A 20713-nucleotide genomic window follows, 5' to 3' on the forward strand; every position below is an offset into this window, starting at 1 on the left:
ATGAAAACTAAGGTGGAAGTTCTTTGCTGAGACGGTGGTGAACCTTTAAAAGGGCTGTGAAAGCTGGATTATTAGGATCAGTAGATTTCTGGATATTAATGATATCAAGGAATATGGATTATGGTGGGGAAAATGTTCCAAGAGGCAGGTGATCAGCCATGATCTGTTTTGATGATGGTACAAATTTGATGGGCTGAATGGCTTACTCCTGTTCCTCTTCCAAGGAAGACGGGCACTCCGCAACATCCTCTGGCACCAGTTATTTGAAGTGCCAAGTTGTCGTCCGTGCAAGCACATCGCCACTACCTGGGAAACCCTTGCCACTCTGTACATAAGGGCAAACTCAGAGCTGTGGAAGTACCTGAATAAACATCTCATCCGCATCTGGACTGGGATTATACACTGGTAGACGTCCAGCCGATTTATTTGATAGTAAACGCACAAGCTTTCGGGGTTTGCCCCTTTGTCAGGTGAATGGAGAGTTCTGGCCTCAGACAGAGCATATAACAGCACAGACAGTTTACAGATTACTGATTAGAATGCGAATCTTTACACCTAACCTGCTATTCAAGTCTTAAAGTGGCCAACAATGTGAGTGGAAGGAGCATTAAGCCCCAGGTTAAGGAGATGTGTATTGTCTCCAGACAGTACAGTAAGTGAGGTTTTGCAAACCCAGGCAAGTTATGGGGGTTACAGATAGCGCGACATGAACCCAAGATCCCAGTTGAGGCCGTCCTCATGTGTGCGGAACTTGGCTATCAGTCTCTGCTATCTGTAAACCCCATGACTTGCCTGGGTTTGCTAAACCTCACTTACTGTCCTGTCTGGAGACAATACACATCTCTTTAACCTGGGGCTTAATGCTCCTTCCACTCACATTGTTGGCCTCTTTGAATAGCAGGTCAGGTGTAAAGATTCGGATTCCAATCAGTAATCTGTAAACCGTCTGTGCTGTTATATGCTCTGTCTAAGGCCAGAACTCTCCACTCACCTGACGAAGGGGCAAACCCCCGAAAGCTTGTGAGTTTACAATCAAATAAATCGGTTGGACTTAAACCTGGTGTTGAGAGACTTCTTACTGTGTTTACCCCAGTCCAACGCCAGCATCTCCACATCATTATGCACTGGTGCCAGCTGGCAGTTTTCTTTTTCGCAGAGGTGGGTGAGGTGGCGTTAGTGGAGTGGGGTGGGTGAAATGATAGGCCTCATGATCCAGGAGACATCCAAACAGTTCTCCACACAGGCAGTCAATCAAGGCAGTAAACAAACCCAGGTCCCTGATGCTGTGAGTTGGCATTGTAACCACTGTGCCAACATGTTGCCCCAGGTTGAGGTCCTTTGTCCTGTAGATCTTGGCATGCTGGCACAGTGGTTAGTACTGCTGCCTCACAGCGCCAGGGACCTAGGTTTGATTCCTGGCTTGGGTCACTGTCTGTGCGGAGTCTGCACATTCTCCCCATGTCTGCTTGGGGTTCCTCCGGTTTCCTCGCACAGTCCAAAGATGTGTGGGTTAGGTAGATTGACCGTGCTGAATTGCCTCTTAGTGTCAGGGGAACTAGCTAGGGTAAATATGTGGGGTTATAGAACATAACAGCGCAGTACAGGCCCTTCGGCCCTCGATATTGTGCCGACCAGTGGAACCAATCTAATGACCCTCTAACCTAAACTATTCTAATGTTATCCGTATGCCTATCCACTGACCATTTGAATGCCCTTAAAGTTGGCGAGTCCACAACTGCTGCAGGCAGGGCATTCCACACCCTTACTACCCCCTCAGTAAAGAACCTACCTCTGACATCCGTCCTATAATTACCACCCCTTAATTTAAAGCTATGTCCCCTTGTGTTAACCATCACCATCTGAGGTAAAAGGCTCTCACTGTCCACCCTATCCAATCCTTTGATCATCTTGTATACCTCAATTAGGTCACCTCGTAACCTTCTTCTCTCTAATGAAAATAACCTCAAGTCCCTCAGCCTTTCCTCATAAGACCTTCCCACCATACCAGGCAACATCCTGGTAAACCTCCTCTGCACCCTTAATTTGTAAATGAGAATAGGGCCTTAGTGAGATTGTGGTCAGTGCATACTTGATGAGCTGAATGGCCTTGTTTTGCACTGTAGGGTTCTATGATTCTCGTACACGTGGCAGTGTCTTCTTCTGACTGAGGCTCTTCCCCTCTGCTGTACCTGGAGACTCCCTATCTTGTGATGTGATGCTTGCTGCCCCTGTTGTTGTGGATGCTAAACTTGTGGAGCACTGATCTTTCCCCATCAGTAGTGCCCCCCACTACTGTAGAGACACAGATTTAAAGGCATTTAGCTCTTCAACTGATTTCAATGGGACAGCATCAAGTTGCAGGCTATCCAAAATCCTTTCTGTGAGCAGTTTATTCTGTTGATTCTAGCCTCGCACTGTGCCTGACCCACTGATTAGCAGTTTCCCTGTTAATGTACACTAATGATGGCAGCTTGAGCTTTCAATGACTTCTTGCTATGCACTCACTTTCTTTATCTTGTTGCATTGCCGACACAGTATATGACATTTTTGCCACTGGGGAAGAGCTATTGCTGCTAAAACAACTTGTATTTATAGAAAGCCTTTAACATAAAGAAATGTCCCAAGTTGCTTCACAGGAACATTGTAAATGACACTAGACAGCTGGTGGAGGCGAGCTAAATGCGCAGACACTAATGGTGGAGCAGTTAGAATTGGGAAAGTTCAAAATGCCAGAAGTTAGAGTGTAAAATCATTCCTTAGTGTCTTCTTAATTGCCCTAATTGCATGCTTCAAGCCATGATGTTCATGAACTCAGTTGCAACCCAGCCCTGGGCAATCCAGAAGAACAAGGAAAGACATTGGCCAGAATTTTACCACCCTGCCTGCCAGGGGAATCAGAACAGGTGAGGAGTGGACCATTGGAAGGGAAAAAGGAATTGGATAGATGCTGGGAAAAGAACAGTTTTACTGCTATGAAGGACAGAGTGGAACTAATTGGAAGTTCATTTATTATTAGGTGTCACAAGTAGACTTACATTAACACTGCAATTAAGTCCTCTCGTTGCCTGTTCGGATACATTGAGGGAGAATTTAACATGGCCAGTGCACCTAACCAGCGCATCTTTCACATTGTGGGAAGAAACCAGAGCACCCGGAGGAAACCCACGCAGAATGTGTGAACTCCATACAGACAGTGACTTAAGCTGGGAATTGAACCTAGATCTGATGCTATGAGGCAGCAGGACTAACCACTTTGTCGCCTCTGTATAGTTCCTTCAAAGAACTATACAGAGCCACTGCTCTGTCTAGAGCTATAATGTTCCTACATAGGCAGAATGGGTCCAGAGCCACAGCGACGTGATTGACTCTCAACTGCTCTCTTAAATGGCTCAGCAAGCCACTCAGTTGTTCAAGATGGCAAATCACCTACCTTCCCAAGGGCAACTAGGGATGGGCAACAAATGCTGGCCTAGCCAGTGACACCCATGTCCCACAAATGAATTTTCAAAACTTGGATCTATCTATGCAGCATCGTTCTATGATTCTCATTCCACTCACTTCAATACCAGGACAGTTGGGTAAACTTTTCAGAATGACTGATCTTGTCCAAAATTGTCTTGACGACAGAAGACAGAGGGCGGTTATAGAGGGTTGTTTGTCAAACTGGGGGCCCGTGACCAGCGGTGTGCCTCAGAGATCGGTGCTGGGTGCTCTGTTATTTGTCATTTATATTTATGATTTGGATGAGAATTTGGGAGGCATGGTTAGTAATTTTGAAAATGACACCAAGATTGGAGGCATAGTTGACAGTGAAGAAAGGATTGCAGTAGGATTTTGATCAACTGGGGGAGGTAGTGGATACGGTAGTAACTTTTAAGTGTCTTCTTGACAAGTACATGAATAGAATGGGAATAGAGGGGTATGGTCCTGGAAGGATAGGGGGTTTTGGTTAAGAGGGATAGCATGGTCGGTGCAGGCTTGGAGGGCCGAAAGGCCTGTTCATGTGCTGTAATTTTCTTTGTTCTTTGGGCCAGTAGGTTGATGAATGGCAGATGAAGCTTAATTTAGATAAATGTGAGGCATTTTGGTCGATCAAACCAGAGCAGGACTTACTCAGTTAATGGTAAGGCACTGAGGAGAGTTATTGACAAAGAAATCTAGGGGTACTGGTTCATAGCTCCTTCAAAGTGAAGTCACAGGTGGACAGGGTGGTGAAGAAGGCATTCAGCATATTTGGTTTCATTGGTCAGAACACTGAATACAGGAGTTGGGACGTCTTGTTGAAGTTGTGCAAAACATTGGTGAGGCCACACTTGGAATGCTGTGTATAGTTCTGGTCACCCTATTATAGAAAAGATATTATTAAGCTAGAAAGAGTGCAGAAAAGATTTACCAGGATGCGACCGGGATTTGATGGCTTGAGTTATAAGGGAAGGCTGGATAGTCTGGGACTTTATTCCACTGGAGAGACAGAGTGATCTTATAGAGGTCTATAAAATAACGAAGGGTATAGATCAGGTAGATAGTCAACATCTTTTCCAAAGGTAGGGAAATCTAAAACTAGAGGGAAGAGACTTAAGGTGACAGAAGAGCGATACAAAAGGATCCAGAAGGGCAATTTTTTCACACAGAAGATGGTGAGTACCTAGAATGAGTTGCCAGAGGTTTTATTAGAGGCAGGTACAATTTTATCCTTTAAAAAGCATTTAGACAGTTACATGGGTAAGATTGGTATAGAGGGATATGGGCCAAATGCGGGAAATTGGCATTAGTTTAATGGTAAAAACTGGGCAGCATGGACAAGTTGGGCCGAAGGGCCTGTTTCCATGCTGTAAACCTCTATGACTCTCCAGCAGCAAGGAAAGCAATCTAAACCAACACCTCTACCCCCGTCCCATCCCCAGCCCCCCAGGAGGACTGAACAAATTTTTTTTACAAACACTCCCCTTTGAGTGGCTGCCCACACGATTGACAAGTTATCACCATGGGAGCCCGGGCCACTAACTCAACCTGGCTAATCTTAGTGCCATGGATTGAACAGTTGCTTGGCATAAGGTGAAGCTAAAAAGTTCCGTTTTGTGATTAATGTCAATGACTGACTAATCTCTGTTGTGCTAATTGCGGATTATTCCATAGAGGTACATGCTACTGGGACAGATCTGAATCTTAAAATTGTTGGAGGCACAGAAAACTTAGATGGCAACATTTACAAACAGTTTAAAGAAAAAAAAGGAATGTTTCAGAAAATTGTTTGTTTGCATTGCAACGTTTAAAGGATCACTTTAGAATGTTAACACAGCTAGAAATCTGTTTTGTTGCTTTATTGTAATAGAATTCAGGTCAAGCTTTTAGAATATTGAAAACTGGCTCATTCAGGGACCTTGGAATGACTTTGTCCTCCTTCGGAATAAGGATTTAATGAAGGCTTGTCCTGCATTATTGTTATGGCACAGAAAGGGTTAATCGACAAACGTCTGCCTCCTGTAGGATTCTGCCGTGTGCTTTTGCAATTATCTGGTGTTGCCACACATCAAACAGCGATTAACTTTAATAGCCAGGAAATTGGGTACAACACAAATTGGGAGCATTGACCTCCATTCCTGATTCTCCCATGCTGTGTATTCATAGTTTTTGATGTTTTAAGAGGTGCAAAGTGCTCAGCATGCAAATGAAGGCGCCACTCGCATCAAGAAAATGGAAGAAGGTTTTAACATATAATTGGTCTATCCTTGAAAGAATCGACAGATGAGTGATCCTCGTGAAATCTCTATTTCTCTGTCATGATCAGGCTACAAAGTGCCACGCTGGAACGATGCATTTCTTTTCCTTGTTTCCTACAATCTTCCGAGATCTCTGCAACTTTCAAATTCGGTCCCTTTGAGCATCCTCGATTTCCGTCACCTACCTGGGCTCTAAACTCTGGAATTCCTTTCCAAAAATCTTTCATCTCTCTAGCCCTGTTTCCTCTTTGATAATCTACTTAAGATCCTGGCACTCCCTCCCTAACAGCCTTGTGCATGTACTTACACCACATGCACAGCAGCGGTTCAGGAAGGCAGCTCACCACCACCTTCTCAACGGCAATTAGGAATGGGCAATAAAGGTTGGCCTAGCCAGCAACAGCCTTGAATAAATTTTTAATGTTTTTTTTAACTAAACTTTTGGTTATCTGTCATAATATCTCTTCATGTACCTTGTAAGTCAAAAAGCACTTTGAGACAAGTTGCAATGTTAGAGGCACTAAATAAATGCAAGTTGTTGTCTTTTGTTCAGCTCTACCGATCTTGTGGAAAGTCAATTTGTTCCAAGTGTTGGGTTCTGAACAGATTTTGATTTGATTTGATGTACTTTATTGTTGTCTCATGTATTCATATACAGTGAAAAGTACTGTTCCTTGCGTGCTATATGAAGCATACCATACATTGAGAAGGGTGTAGAGAAAGGTCAACTTAATGAGAGGGAGGTCCATTAATAAGTCTAACAGCAGCAGGGAAGAAGCTATTTTTAAGTCAGTTGGTACATGACCTTAGACTTTTGCTTTCTTTTCCTGATGGAAGAAGGTGAAAGAGAGTATGTTTGGGGGATGTGGAGTCCCTAATTATGCTGGCTGCTTTTCCAAGGCAGTGAGAAGGGTAGACAGTGTCAATGGATGGGAGACTAGTTTGAGTGATGGACTGGGCTATGTTCATGGCCCTTTGTCATTTCTTACAGTCAGGGACAGAGCAGGGGCTGTACCAAGCTGAGAAACAACCGGAAAGAATGCTTTCTATGATGCATCTGATGGCCCTGACTGTGTGAGCGCTGCATTAATGAACATGGGTTAAATGATTCAGTAAATGAAACCTACTGGCTTAACCATCATCATCCCTGCTCCTTAAATCTTTGTAAATCGGTTGATTTGAATCTGGCATCAAGTTGACTCATCCTCTCAATGGTTTTCATTCATAGTAACCCCATTGCAATGTTAATGCAAGCCTACTTGTGACACTAATAAATAAACAATAAAAAAAAACTGCACATCTTTGGAGTGTGGGAGGAAACTGGAGCACCCGAAGGAAACCCATGGAGGCACAGGGAGAACATACAACCTCCACATGGACAGCCACCCAAGCCAGAAATTGAAACCGAATTCCTGATGCTGTGAGGCAGCAGTGCTAACCACTGTGCCACCCTTCCGTGATCTGGAAGACGATACCCGAAAGGATGGGGGAAGCAGATCCAGTAGGATCTCTCAAAGGGAATTGGATAAATAGCGGAAAAGGAAATAAAAATCAGTGGGACTATGGCAGAAGCGCAGTGAACTGAGACTATTTGGAGTGCTTTTTCAGAGAGATGCCAGAGGCATGATAAGCTGAATGGCCTCCTTCTGCACTAATAACATTAAACCTGGTGCAGAACCCATACTTACCACTTGATGTTGCCAGTTCACTTCATAAATAATGTAATAACAGGCCATTTTCAAAATGTGCTCAGTGCAATTTGAGGTAGTTACTTGGCATTGATTTAGAAAGAAATCATTGCAAACAGAATATTAGAAGGTATTTAAGTCTTAATCTTGGAAAGCACTGTGAAAGTGCCATTTTGCATCATTTGCACAGCACTTTGCAATACATAATTTGTCCATAAGCCGAGCTCATTCAAAGTTCTGCTTGCCAAGTCTCCGTTCACCCATCACCCTTGCGTTTACTGATTTACACTGGCTGTCAGTCTGCTAATGCCTTGATTTTAAAATTCTCAGCCTTGTTTTCAAATCCATCCATGGCCTGCTCTGCCCTTGTTTAAGTAAACTTTGCTAGCCTGTCAATAATTTGTCATCTCTAATTGTGGCCCCTTGAGTATCCCTGATTTTAATTGGTCCAACATTGGTAGCCGTGCTTTCATCTACCTGGACCCAAAGGTCTGGAATTCCCTCCTATCTCTCTCTCTCTCTCTTCTTTCAATATGCGCCTTATAACTTACCTCTTTGACCAAGTGTTTGGGCACCTGCCTTAATATCTCATTCTGTGGCTAGGTGTCAAATTTATGTTTGATAATTACTGAAAAAAGGGACATGTTCCTGATGTTTATCACTTGGCAGTTAACTGTTCTCTGCTGCATTCTCCATGGCAATGCCTCAACCAATCAGAACCCCCTTACAACCAGTCAACATTCTCTTTACCTGCAGTATAGGGTGGCATGGTGGCAGAGTGGTTAGCACTCCTGCCTCACAGTGTCAGGGACCTGGGTTCAATTCCTGGCTTGAGTCACTGTCTGTGCGGATCTGCACGCTCTCCCCGTGTCTGCATGGGCTTCCTCTGGGTGTTCTCGTTTCGTCCCACAGTCCAAAGACGTGCTGGTTAGATGCATTGGCCATGCTAAATTCTTCCTCAGCATACCCAAACAGGAGCCGGAGTGTGGTGGAAGGGATTTTCATAGTAACTTCATTGCAGTGTTAATGTAAGCCTACTTGTCACAATAATAAAAACAAAAAATTGTTGTTCCTTTTACTCTGAGTATATTTTACAACCTGCCCTGATGAGTGCAAGATGCAAAACTTTGACAGCACTTGTCTCTTTTTTCTGCAATGCTCAAGTTCTGTTCTATGAAATGATTTTTCAGTATTTGTTCCTTTGAAGTATCTTGGAGCATTTTAGCACACCAAAGGAGTGAAATAAATGCAGTTTATTGTTGTATTGCATAAATCAGCTTGATTAATTAACACCAATCTGAGATCAAAACAGAAACTGTCATAACAGCAGGGAACATAGCACAGGGCAGGCTGCATCTCTCAAAGCAGTTAGAGGATGGAACAGTGCAGCAGTAGTCTGACCAAGGCTCCCACCGGTGCTGTTAACTTGTCTCAGAACATTGCTGGCAGCTTCCAGGTCAAGTGTGAGTGTGACCTACTTTACACATCACACAGCAGACCAGGAAATCTGCTGAAATAGTCCAGTGTGAGGCTTACTAAATTGAAGGTGAGCAGCGAAACAAGCAACAAAAGCAAAACTTTTGCATTATGAGTGGATTAAATCTTTGGGAGCGTTGGAAATACAGTGTTGCATCAAGCTGCTATGAGCGAATTCTTCACCTATTACACACACCACCTATTGACGTCTTATCTTACGTCCAAGGAATCATAGAGTAGGGGATGGTTGTGTCATAATATCACAGAATGATAGAATTCCTACAGAGCAGAAGGAGACCATATGGCCCATCAGGTCTGCACTGGCTCTCTGACAGTTTATCGTACCCAGACACTCTTTCTCATCCTGTCCCCTGCCAAGCGTTCATCCAGGTACTTTTTAAAGGATGTGAGGTATCCCACCTCCACTCACCTCCCAGGCCAAGATTGCCACCACCCCCTGGGTAAAAAACATTTTTCCTCAAATCCCTCGTAAACCTTCACTATTAAGTTATGTTCCCCTTGTAACTGACCCTTCAACTAATGGTAAACTTTGCACAGTCACCCAAGGCCGGAATTGAAGCCGGGTCCCTGGCATTGTGAGGCAATAGTGTTAACCATCATGCCACCCTATTTCATATAGATCAGCAACTAAGGTTGGAGTTCAAGTTGATTTATTAGCGTCACAAGTAGGCTTACATTAATACTGAAATGAAGTAAATGTGAAAATCCCCTAGTCGCCACACTCCGGCGTCAGTTCAGGTACACTGAGGTAGAATTTAGCATGGCCAATGCAGCTAACCAGCACGTCTTTCAGACTGTGGGAGGAAACTGGAGCACCAGGAGGAAACCCACCCAGACGTAATGAGAATAGCAGAATCACAGAATACTACAATGCAGAAGAGGCCCTTCGGCTCATCAAATCTGTACTGAGGCATGAAATACCCTGACCTGCCCATCTAACCCCACTCGCCAGCACTTGGCCCATGGCCCTGAATGTTAGGGCATGCCAAGTACTCACCCAGGTACTTTTTAAAGGATGTGAGGCATCCACCTCCACCAGCCCCCCAGGCTGCGCATTCCAGACCACCATTACCCTCTGGGTAAAAAAGGTTTCTCCTCAAATCCCCCCTAAACTTTCCACCCCTCACTTCTAACTTGTGTCCCCTTGGAACTGACCCTTTAACTAAGGGTAAACTCGGCACGGTCACCGAAAGCCGGAATCGAAACTGGGTCTCTGGCGTTGTGAGGCAGCAGTGCTAGCCATTATGTCACCCTATTTCATGTAGATTAGGGACCAGAGGCTGATGGATTGAATTTACACAGAAATTCTCTCAATCCATCCACCATAACATCAATGAAAGGTGCAAGACATCTCGAGGGCTTTCGCTAAACATAGTTACAGATGATCCAATCATCTGTTATTCCCCACTACTGTGAAAATTGACCCAATGATTTGAAATACCAGCAAAGCAAACGCAAATTTCACTCAATAAAATGAATTTCACCAGAGAGAGGAATAAGTTACTTAGAAAGAAAGTTGCCAGTTGTTGTTAAAAATTCAACTGGTTAGAATTTAGGCACAGTAAGAAGTCTCACAACACCAGGTTAAAGTCCAACAGGTTTATTTGCTGGCACAAGGCTCGTGCTACCAAATAAACCTGTTGGACTTTAACCTGGTGTTGTGAGACTTCTTACTGTGCTTACCCCAGTCCAACACCGGCATCTTCACATCAGAATTTAGGTCGACAGTCCAGTGCGGTACAGAAGGAGTGCTGCACTGTTGAAGGTGTCACCTTTCAGGTGATGCTCAACCAAATCCACTCAAATAAAAGATCCATGTACTCTTTCAACAAAAGAGAAGGGAAGCTGTTCCAGGCCCCTATTTATCTCTCAGCCAACACCTAAAATGGTTTAGTATCAAAGCAAAATACTGTAGAAGCTGGGGATTTGAAACAAAAACAGAAAGAGCTGGAAAAGCTCAGCAGATCTGGCAACACTTGTGGAGAGAGAAATAGAGTTAACATTTTGAATCTGGATGACTCTTCACCAGAACTGAAGGGTGGGGAGAAATGTAATGGGTTTTACGCTGTCGATAAGGGAGAGGGGAGCAGGGGCAGGTGGAGAAAATGAGAAGATCGGGGAGAACGAGGGAGATAAAATGACAAAGATGTCATGAAATATAGGCAAAGGGAATGATAATGGACACACAAATAGTGTCTTTAATACTGTCATAACCACTCCCATTGCCTTGTCTCCCATGAAAACTTTGTCATTTTATCTTGTCCGCACTCTAACCTATCCCTGGTCTTCTCATTTGCTCCACTGACCCATCACCCCTTTTCAACAGCACAAAACCCATCACATTTCTACCTCTCTCCAGTTCCAACAAGGAGTCACACTAGACTCGAAATGTTAAATCTGTTCCTTTTGCCATAGATATTGCCAGATCTGCTGAGTTTTTCCAGCACTTTGTTTCAATTGCCTAAAATAGATCATCTGGTCATTATCACATTGCTGTTTGTGGGAGCCTGATGTGCACAAACTGGCTGCTGCCCATTCTCGACATTGGAACAATGGCCTCACTTCAAAAATATTTTGAACCTCCTGAGATTGTACAAGGTGCTCTAGGATTCTAAGTTCTTTTAAGGGACTTTCCTATACCTCTAAAGCAAATAAAACAAATTGAATTACAGCCAGAAGGAGGCCATTCAGCCCATTGCCTTGTACTGGCTTTACTCAAAAACAAATCGCATAGTCGCACTCCCCTACTCTGTTCCACAAGTCTTTTCAATAATAGAATCAATAGCATGGATACAAGCCTTTTGGCCAAAACTAGAACATGCTGACCAAAAAGCTCATCTAACTCCATTTGCCTGAATTTTGCTCATATCCCTCTAAACCTTTGCTATCCATCTATCTGTCCAACTGTATCTTAAATATTGTCAATGTCTCTGCCTCAATCATTTCCTCTGGCAGCTCATTCCACATATGTGCCACCCTCTGTGTAAAAAAAGTTGCCCCTCTGATTCACATTAATTCTTTCCCCTCTCAACTTAAACCTATGCCCTCTAGTTCTCGATTCCCCAACCCTAGGAAAAAAAGACTGAGTGCATTCACCCTATGCATGCGTCTCATGATCTTATACATCTCTATATGAATACCCCTCAGTCTCCTACACTTAAAAGAAAAATGTCCTAGTCTGCCCAATCTCTCCCTATAACTCAATCCCTTGAGTCCTGGCAAAATCCTTGTAAATCTCTCCAGTTTAATAAGATCTTTCCTATAGCACGGTGACCAAAACTGAACACAATACCTCAGGTGCAACTCACAAACATCCCATACAACTGCAACATAAATTCCCAACTTCTTCAATGCCCTAACAGAAGGGGGCCATTTGGCCCATTAATTCTGCACTGACTCTTGGAAAGAACATCTGATCCAAGCCCTATCCCTGTAACCCCACATATTTACCCCACTAACCCCCCTAATTTATATATCTTAAGACACTAATGGACAATTAAGATAGCCAACCCATCTACCCTGCACACCTTTGCACTGGGGGAGGAAACCAGAGCACCAGAGAAAACCCATGCAGACATGGGGAGAACGTGCAGACTCCATGTAGTCACCCAAAGCTGGGATTGAACCCAGGTCCCAGGCGCTGTGAGGCAGCAGTGCTAACCACTCTGCCACCCCAAAGTTTCTGTGCAGCAGCAGTGGGATCTACGCGTCTCCTGACCCACACCAACAAGCTTGACCCTTCTCCAACTGGAAATGGCCTATTTGCCATGCCCAACCCCTGCTACCTCTTGCTAAGAAGAAGGCCAACTACAAAGGATCAATGTTAATAGAAATAACCAGTGAATGAGGAATGTGATATCATTTCTGTACTGAATTCATTGTCTGGTTAAGCTTGTCTACGTCACCCTAATCTATACTTATGAGCTGCTGGGAGGGTGCTTGCGTCTGAGTTTCAAGTTTCTGGGTTCAAGACCTGCTCCTGGAATTCGCCAAAATGACTGTGGTTGTTGCCCCAGTACTAAGGGAATGCTGCATTGTTGGAGGTGCTTTCTTTCAAATGAGATCTCAGTTAAACTGAGGCTCTCCCAGGTGGATACAGAAGATCCCAAGAGTCTCTTGGCCAACATTCATCCCTCAATCAACATCACAGGAATAGATAAAGCTAATCATTATTAATTTGTTTGCTATTACTAACATGACTACATCTCAGAGAAAAATCTGTCCAAAGGTACCGTAAACATTTTGAGACATCTGGTGGTTTGGAAAGACACCAAACAAATATAAACCTTTCTTTCTCTATAGCAACTTAATTTCATAGTGCCTCTCAATCAATGCCAGTTTCCATTGTTTGTCATTCACTTCCATTCTAGTTGAGGGGCCCGAGGTGAAAGCTTTTCTTTACTAACTGCACAAAGCAATGGATTCTCACTTTTGAATGAAGACTCAATCACGTAGTGTCCTCCAATTCTTTATATTGCCACTGGAACATAAGGTGAATCCTTGTAACAAGGAAAGTCCAGATGGACTTCAACGCAGATAAATGTGTAGTGGTCCATTTTGGCAGGTCCAATGGGATGAAGGAGTACAATATCAAGGGTAGGAGTCTTAGCTGTGTTGAGGAGCAGAAGGACCTTGGGGTCTGGGTTCATGGGACTCTTAAATCGGCCTCGCAGGTGGAGGATGTGGTCAAGAAGGCGTATGGTGTACTGGCCTTCATTAATCGAAGAATTGAGTTTAGGAGTCGGGAGGTAATGCTACAATTTTACAAGACCCTTGTCAGACCCCACTTGGAGTACTGTGCGTAGTTCTGGCCACATCACTACAGGAAGGATGTGGAAGCTATTGAGAGGGTGCAGAGGAGATTTACAAGGATGTTGCCTGGATTGGGGGGAATGCCTTATGAAGATAGGTTGAGGGAGCTAGGGCTCTTCTCCCTGGAGAGACGAAGGTTGAGAGGTGACCTGATAGAGGTTTATAAAAAGTTGAGAGGTAAAGATAGGGTGGATTCTCGGAGGCTATTTCCCAGGGCTGAAATGGTCACTACGAGAAGACACAGGTTTAAGGTGCTGGGGAGCAAGTATAGAGGAGATGTTAGGGGAAAGTTTTTCACTCAGAGTGGTGAGTGAGTCGGCTGCCGTCGGAGGTGGCAGAGGTGAACTCGCTGGGGTCTTTTAAAAGACTTCTGGATGAGTACATGGGTTTGAATGGGATTGGGAGTTATAGATAGTTCTATGGCCTGGTAGGTATGGATATGATCGGTGCAACTTGTGGGCCAAAGGGCCTGTTTGTGCTGTAGTGTTCTATGTTCCAGACTAGCATTCTTATTTCTCCATTTTACTGGTGTTCCATTTTACAGAACAACACAATCACAGAATACTAGAATGCAGAAGAGGCCCTTCGGCCCATCAAGTCTGCAGGATGCATGAAAGGCCCTGACCTACCCACCTACCAGCACATGGCCCATAGTCTTGAATGTTATGGCTCACCCAGGTACTTTATAAAGGAGGTGAGGCCTCCTGCTTTCACCACCCTCCCAGGCAGTGCATTCCAGACTATCACCATCCTTGGGGTAAAACAGCTTTTCCTTAAATCCGCCACCCCCCGCCCCAAACCTCCCAGCCCTCACTTTTAACCTGCATCCCCTTGTAACTAACCCTTCAACTAAAGGGAACAGCTGCTTCCTATCCACCCTGTCATGCCTCTCATAATCTTGAACACCTCAATCAGGTCACCCCTCAGTCTTCTCTGCTCCAGAGGAAAACAATCCAAGCCTGCTGAAGTAGGGCACAATCCAGTACTGGGGCAAATCCAGGATGTGCATGTAACAGCAGGAAAAGGAATGTCTAAGAAAGGATTAAAACACAGGATCCACCGTAACTGCAGGCAGACATGCCGAATTAACATCTCAGACTGCCAACACAGTTACTTCACAGGTGAGATCATTTCAAAGCCTTGGCGAACAATGCAGGGTCGATACTGATTAGCATTCCACTGGGTCAAGAGAAGCCTAGAAACTGGGCATTTGTGACAATTATCACACAATTGAAACCTATTTATCGCTTTCGTATCACAAACCAAATAGGCAAGGAGAGCCGATTAATATGAAATATCCAGGACAATAGGCCCGCCTAATGTGATCAACTATAATCAATTCAAACTATTCGTATCAATGGTATCCTGTATTACTCTGGATCCTAGAGAACAGTATGAGTAATGTGTACAGCCTTTGTATCTTCAGAGTCAGCCTAGATACAAACTGAGCTTCACTGGGTCAGGGCTGATTCTCTCTCTCAGGCATGTGGAAATAAGACTGTTTTCCTGAAGCTTTGATGTGGAGCTGCCGGCGTTGGACTGGGGTAAACACAGTAAGAAGTCTGACAACTCCAGGTTTATGCTTGACTGAAGCTTGTCAGGGATTCAAAGATTCCTCATTTATTCCCTATCCAACCTCTCTATATAACTTAAATGTTCCATACCAGGCAACATCCTGGTGAATCTCCACTGCGACCCATCCAGTGTGTTCACGTCCTTCCTATAATGTGGCGGCCAGAATTGCACACAGTACTCCAGCTGTGGCCTCACCAAAGTTCTATACAACTTCATCATGACCTCTCTGCTTTTGTAATCTATATCCTGATTGATAAAGGTGAGTGTTTCATATGCTTTTTCCGCCACCCTATTAACCTGCCTTTCCACCTTCAAAGCTTTATGGACAAACATGCCAAAGTCCCTTTGGCACTGCCTAGTGTCAGACCTTTCAAGTATACTTCCTTATCAAATTACTCCTTCAAAAGTGCATTTTCAGGGTTAAATTCCTCCTATCCACTCATTTGACCATCTCGTCCATATCCACCTGTAACCCAAGACACTCAGCCTCATTGTTAACCACCCAGCCAATCTTTTTGTGTCATCAGCAAACTTACTGTTCCTACACCGCCCCCATGGTCATCTATGTCGAACAGTAGGGAGTCCAGCACAGATCCCTGTGGATCACCACTGATCGCTGGCCCCTGGTCACTAAAGCAGCCATCTGTCATCACCCTCTGTCTCCTACCGCTAAGCCAATCATGAATCCACCTTATCAGATCACCTTGTATCCCATTAAAGTATGCAAGACCATACCAGACCAGTATTCTTATTTCCCCATTTTACTGTTTTTACTTTCTGGGATGCAAGGAAATGTACCTTTCAAATTGGAGTTCGGCTGCTCGGGGCGGAGGACAGGAGACATTGTTATTCTCCCTGTTGGAATGTTCCACATTTTCACAAAAAGGTGGTGGAAATGTGGAATACTCTTCACCAAAACGCTGTAGAGATTGAGGGGTCAGTAGAAAAGTTTCAAAACAGAGGTTGATCAAATTATCGGCAAGTGTACTAAGGGTCACGGAACCAAGGTAAGGAGATATAAGCTTAGGTCAACCGTCATCTAATTGAATGGTTCAAGCAGGTTCAAGGGGATCTATTGACTGTCCTATGGCATAACATCACATGAGCCATTGTATAAGCGAGTGCTGCACTAACCTGGACACAAGGCGATGTTGCAGATTTTTGTTTGAGACTCTGGCCCATCACATGCCCTGCCACCGTACTGAGGGGAAATGCACGATCGAGACCTCGTCCTTTGTCCTCGACCACAGGTAAATGAACACAGGCTCCAAGGTGACCAGTCTTCCCAAACGCCATGCACTACAACAGGATAAAAACAGTTTGTAAAAGTAGAGGCTTGACCTAACAGTAATAAGAGAAACAAAAAAAAACACAGGTGAGTTTCTAAGGTTGCTCAGGCAAGGTGGGGGAAGGAGGGGGGTGAGGGGGGCAGTGGTGCAGGTGGTATAGATAGGCGGTGGGGATAGTACAGCTTGAAGGTGCTGCTACCCCTTTGCCACACACTGCTAGTTCTGTGTCCACCTTTCCCTATTTGTCTGTGTTGATTACTCCCAGAGATGCATCCATCAAAATGTGGGGAGGGTTAGGTGATGCACCTACATATAGGGTGCATAGGGAAGAAAATTAGTGGTGCACACCCACAGGTCTCAGTCTTGCACATACACACTTTGGTGTGTGGGATTCCCAGAGATCAGGGAAGATTGGTCTCCATTCTGCTCCCAGTCAGGGAATGGTCGTTTTCCTGATGTGAAAACCAAAATAAAACTGACTCACAGAGATCACCTTTGCTTTAACATGGCTTGATAATGTTACTGTTAACATGAAAAACACTCAGAAACAATGAATACAAAACAGTACGTAGTTATTAATTTCCGAAATGGTTAACATTTACTATGCCCTATAAGGGGCAAAAATTTTCATTTAAAAGAAAAGAGATGCCATAAGTGATTAAACCACAACAAATGGCAATATTCATAGAAACGTAGAGGATCATAAAATCATGCAACGAGAAGAGGCTCTTCATCCCATTCAGCCCGCACCGACACATAAGAACCACCTGAACTCCCACCTAATCCCATCTGCCAATATATTCATGATGCTGATGCACTGAGATCATGCGGAGGTTAATAACACTGAGTCCCCAAGGTGTCAGTACATTGCCTTAATTGCACCGACTTCCTTTGTGGGGGAGCTTTCCAACCTTACTGTGCAGCCACCAGAACACCAAACGATTCCCTGCACGTAGGGATAAGCGGAAGGAACAAATGGAAAGCCATAGAGTCAGCTCTCTGTGCGTGGCTGGGGAGCGTGCTGATGGAAGTCACCAGCCTGGTTTTCCTGGTACGTGGAGACATTGAAGGCTGGGTGAGGGGATGGGAGGGGTGGGAAAAAGGGGAAGAGGAGGGGGAGACAGGGTGCTGGAAAGAGTTACGTGAATTTTACAGGATAATCACCCACATATTGGTGGGATAATTTTAATGCCACTCAACTACTAATCCAAAGAACAAGGCTATGGATATAGGGATATAAATTCAAATCCTGCCACAGCTGATGAAGCATAATTAATTAATTTAAAATATCTGGAATTGAAAAGCTTGTGACAATAATGGTTCATTATCACAATAAACAATGCGGTTCATTAATCATAGAATCCTACAGTGCAGAAGGAGGCCACTCTGCCCATCAAGTCTGTACCGACCACAATCCCATCCAGGCCCTATCCCCATAACCCCGCGCATTTTACCCTACCTAGTCCCCCTGACACTAAGGGGCGATTTTCTAGCATGGTCAATCCACCTAACCCGCACATCTTCGGACTGTGGGAGGAAACATGAGCATCTGGAGGAAACCCACACAGACATGGGGAGAATGTGCATATCCCACACAGACAGTGACCTAAGCCGGGAATCAAACCCACGCCCCTGGCACTGTGAGGCAGCAGTGCTAACCACTGTGCCACCTAAGGGATGTCCCTTAGGGATGGAAATCTGCCATTCTGTCTCAGTCTGCTCTATATGTGACTAGACACATAATAGTGTGATTCATTTCTACTGCTCTCTGGAATTCATTCAATTAGGAATGAATATTTTCTTGTTGGCAATGCCCATATCTTACGAATGAATGAATGAATGAATGGTAATCTTATAGTTAATGTCTGTGATACTTTACCATTGCATTTTATAGGAATTAACACCTCAGATGTTCTAAACAAACATTTTTTTTAAAAAATTAATTCTTCAGACATGGGTGTCACTGGCTAGGTCAGCATTATTGCCCATTTGTATTCTCCCATGAGAAGCTGGTGAAGAGCTGTCTTCTTGAAATCGCTGAAGTTGCTAAGGTACAGGCACACCCACAGGGATGTTAGGGAGGGAGTTCCAAGATTTTGACCCAGCCACAGTGAAGGAACGGCAATATATTTCCAAGTCAAGATGGCGAGTGGCTTGGAGGGGAACCTCCAGGTGGTGGTATTCCCAGGTGACTGCTCCTCTTGTCCTTCCGGATAATAGTGTCTGTAGGTTTGGAAGGTGCTGCCTAAGGAACCTTGGCGAGTTCCTGCAGTGTATCTTGTAGGTGGCACACACACATAGCTGCCACTACTGGTCAGTGGTGGAGGGATTTAATCTTTTGGAAGAAGTACTAATCAAGTGAGCTGCTTTGTCTTGAATGGATGTCGAGCTTCTTGAGCACATTTTGAGCTGTGCTCATCCAGGTAAGTGGAGAGAATTCCAACACACTCCTGACTTGTGCTTTGGGGAATCTAGAGGAGAATTCTGGAAGTGGGAATTCTGGAACTTGCACCCACCTGACGAAGGAACAGTGTGTTCCGAAAGCTTGGGGGCTTTTGCTACAAATAAACTTGTTGGACTTTAAGCTGGTGTTGTGAGATTTCTTTCTGCTCTTGTAGCCATAGCGTTTATACGGTTAGTCCAGTTTATTTCTGTTAACTCCTAAGATGTTGAGGAATTCAACGATGGTAATGCCATTGAATGTCGGGAGAAGATACTAAATTCTCTCTTGTTGGAGATGGTCATTATTTGCCACTTGTGGGGTATTTATGTTAATTGCCACTTGTTAGTCCAAGCCTGGATATTATCCATGTCTTGCTGCATTTAGACACAAACTGCTTCAGTATTTGAGGAGTCACATATGGTGCTGAACATCGTGCACTCATCAGTGAACATCCCCACTTCTGACCTTATGATGTAAGAAAGGTCATTGATGAAGCAACTGAAAGTGTTTAGGCCTTGAACATAAACTTGAGGATCCCCTGCAGTGATGTCCTGAATCTGAGATGATTGGCCTCCACAAACCACAACCATCTTCCTTTGTGAATCCAACTATTGGAGGATATTAGTCCTGAATCCCAATGACTCCTTGACGCCATGCTCAGTCAAATGCTGCCTTGAAGTCAAAGGCAGTCACTCTCCTCTGGAATTCAGCTCTTTTGTCCATGTTTGAACCAAGGCTGCAATGAGGTCAGGAGTGCGTGATCCTGGTGGAACCCAGACGCAAGCCAGTGAGCAGGTAATTGCTGACTAAGTGCCAATAGTTGATGACTCCTTCCATCCCTTCACTGACGATGGACTAATGGGCTGGTAAGTGGCCATGTTGGATTTGTTCTGATTTTTATTTGTAGGACATAGCCAGGCAATTTTCCACATTGCTCGGTAGATGCCAGTGTTGTTATTGTGCTGGAACAGCTTAGTTAAGGGCACGGCCTCTGAAATCCCAAGAGATATCTCAAATGTGGGTTTAGGTTGATAGGCACTGGGAGAGAAGAAGATGCAAGTGAAAACATCATCACTAAAATGGGTTTTGAAATTGGATTTTCAAAGGTGACGAAGAAATTGAGAGATTTATGGATTGAATCCCAAAGCACAGAGGCAAGTGGGTGCAAAGCTCTGATGGAGCAAAGGTGAGAGCTAAGGGATGTAATTTTTGGGCAGGTTTAGGGCTGGAGCTCAGGGCAAGAAAGTGGAGGGATTTGTAGATAATCAGAATAATTTTTCAATTACAAGCAGCTGAAGTGGTGGGATATGAACCCATGCTGCCAGAGCGTTAGCTTGGGGCCTCTAATTTAGGAGTCCCATGCACCAAGTTTTCCCAAATGCCCTTTATGGGCAGATAGCCATTGTCGGTCATCTAGACGGAGGAGAGCGAAGCATTGATGAGCAGGACTTTGAATGTGGGTCAAAATTCATGCAGTAGAATTTAAAAAGATTTCTTCTTTTAGGAGAGATTTCAGAATAGGGGAAGCCAGCAAGGAAAGAATAGACCAGCGTTCTTGAACATGAAGAAAGCACGTTTTACATTCGCGATGGAAAATGACAGCAGTAGAGACAGAGATGTAGAGTGACATCGGAGACAGGTCATCATTGTGATGGACAGGGTGTAGGGTTCATAGGTCAGATCAGCGCC

General features: G+C 44.3%; 1 protein-coding gene across 1 annotated transcript in view; it reads right to left on the reverse strand.

The window, feature by feature from the left end:
• The window catches only part of adgrb3 (adhesion G protein-coupled receptor B3), a 791427-nt gene that overhangs the window by 420742 nt on the left and 349972 nt on the right, over positions 1 to 20713 (reverse strand). The window contains exon 5 of the mRNA XM_080191979.1: positions 16427 to 16591. Within this exon, the coding sequence (XP_080048105.1) occupies positions 16427 to 16591 (165 nt within the window). The remainder of the gene's footprint in view (positions 1 to 16426; positions 16592 to 20713) is intronic.

Source organism: Carcharhinus amblyrhynchos, chromosome 7 (assembly GCF_965287045.1).
Source record: "Carcharhinus amblyrhynchos chromosome 7, sCarAmb.v2.hapA, whole genome shotgun sequence".
Classification (NCBI taxonomy): domain Eukaryota; kingdom Metazoa; phylum Chordata; class Chondrichthyes; order Carcharhiniformes; family Carcharhinidae; genus Carcharhinus; species Carcharhinus amblyrhynchos.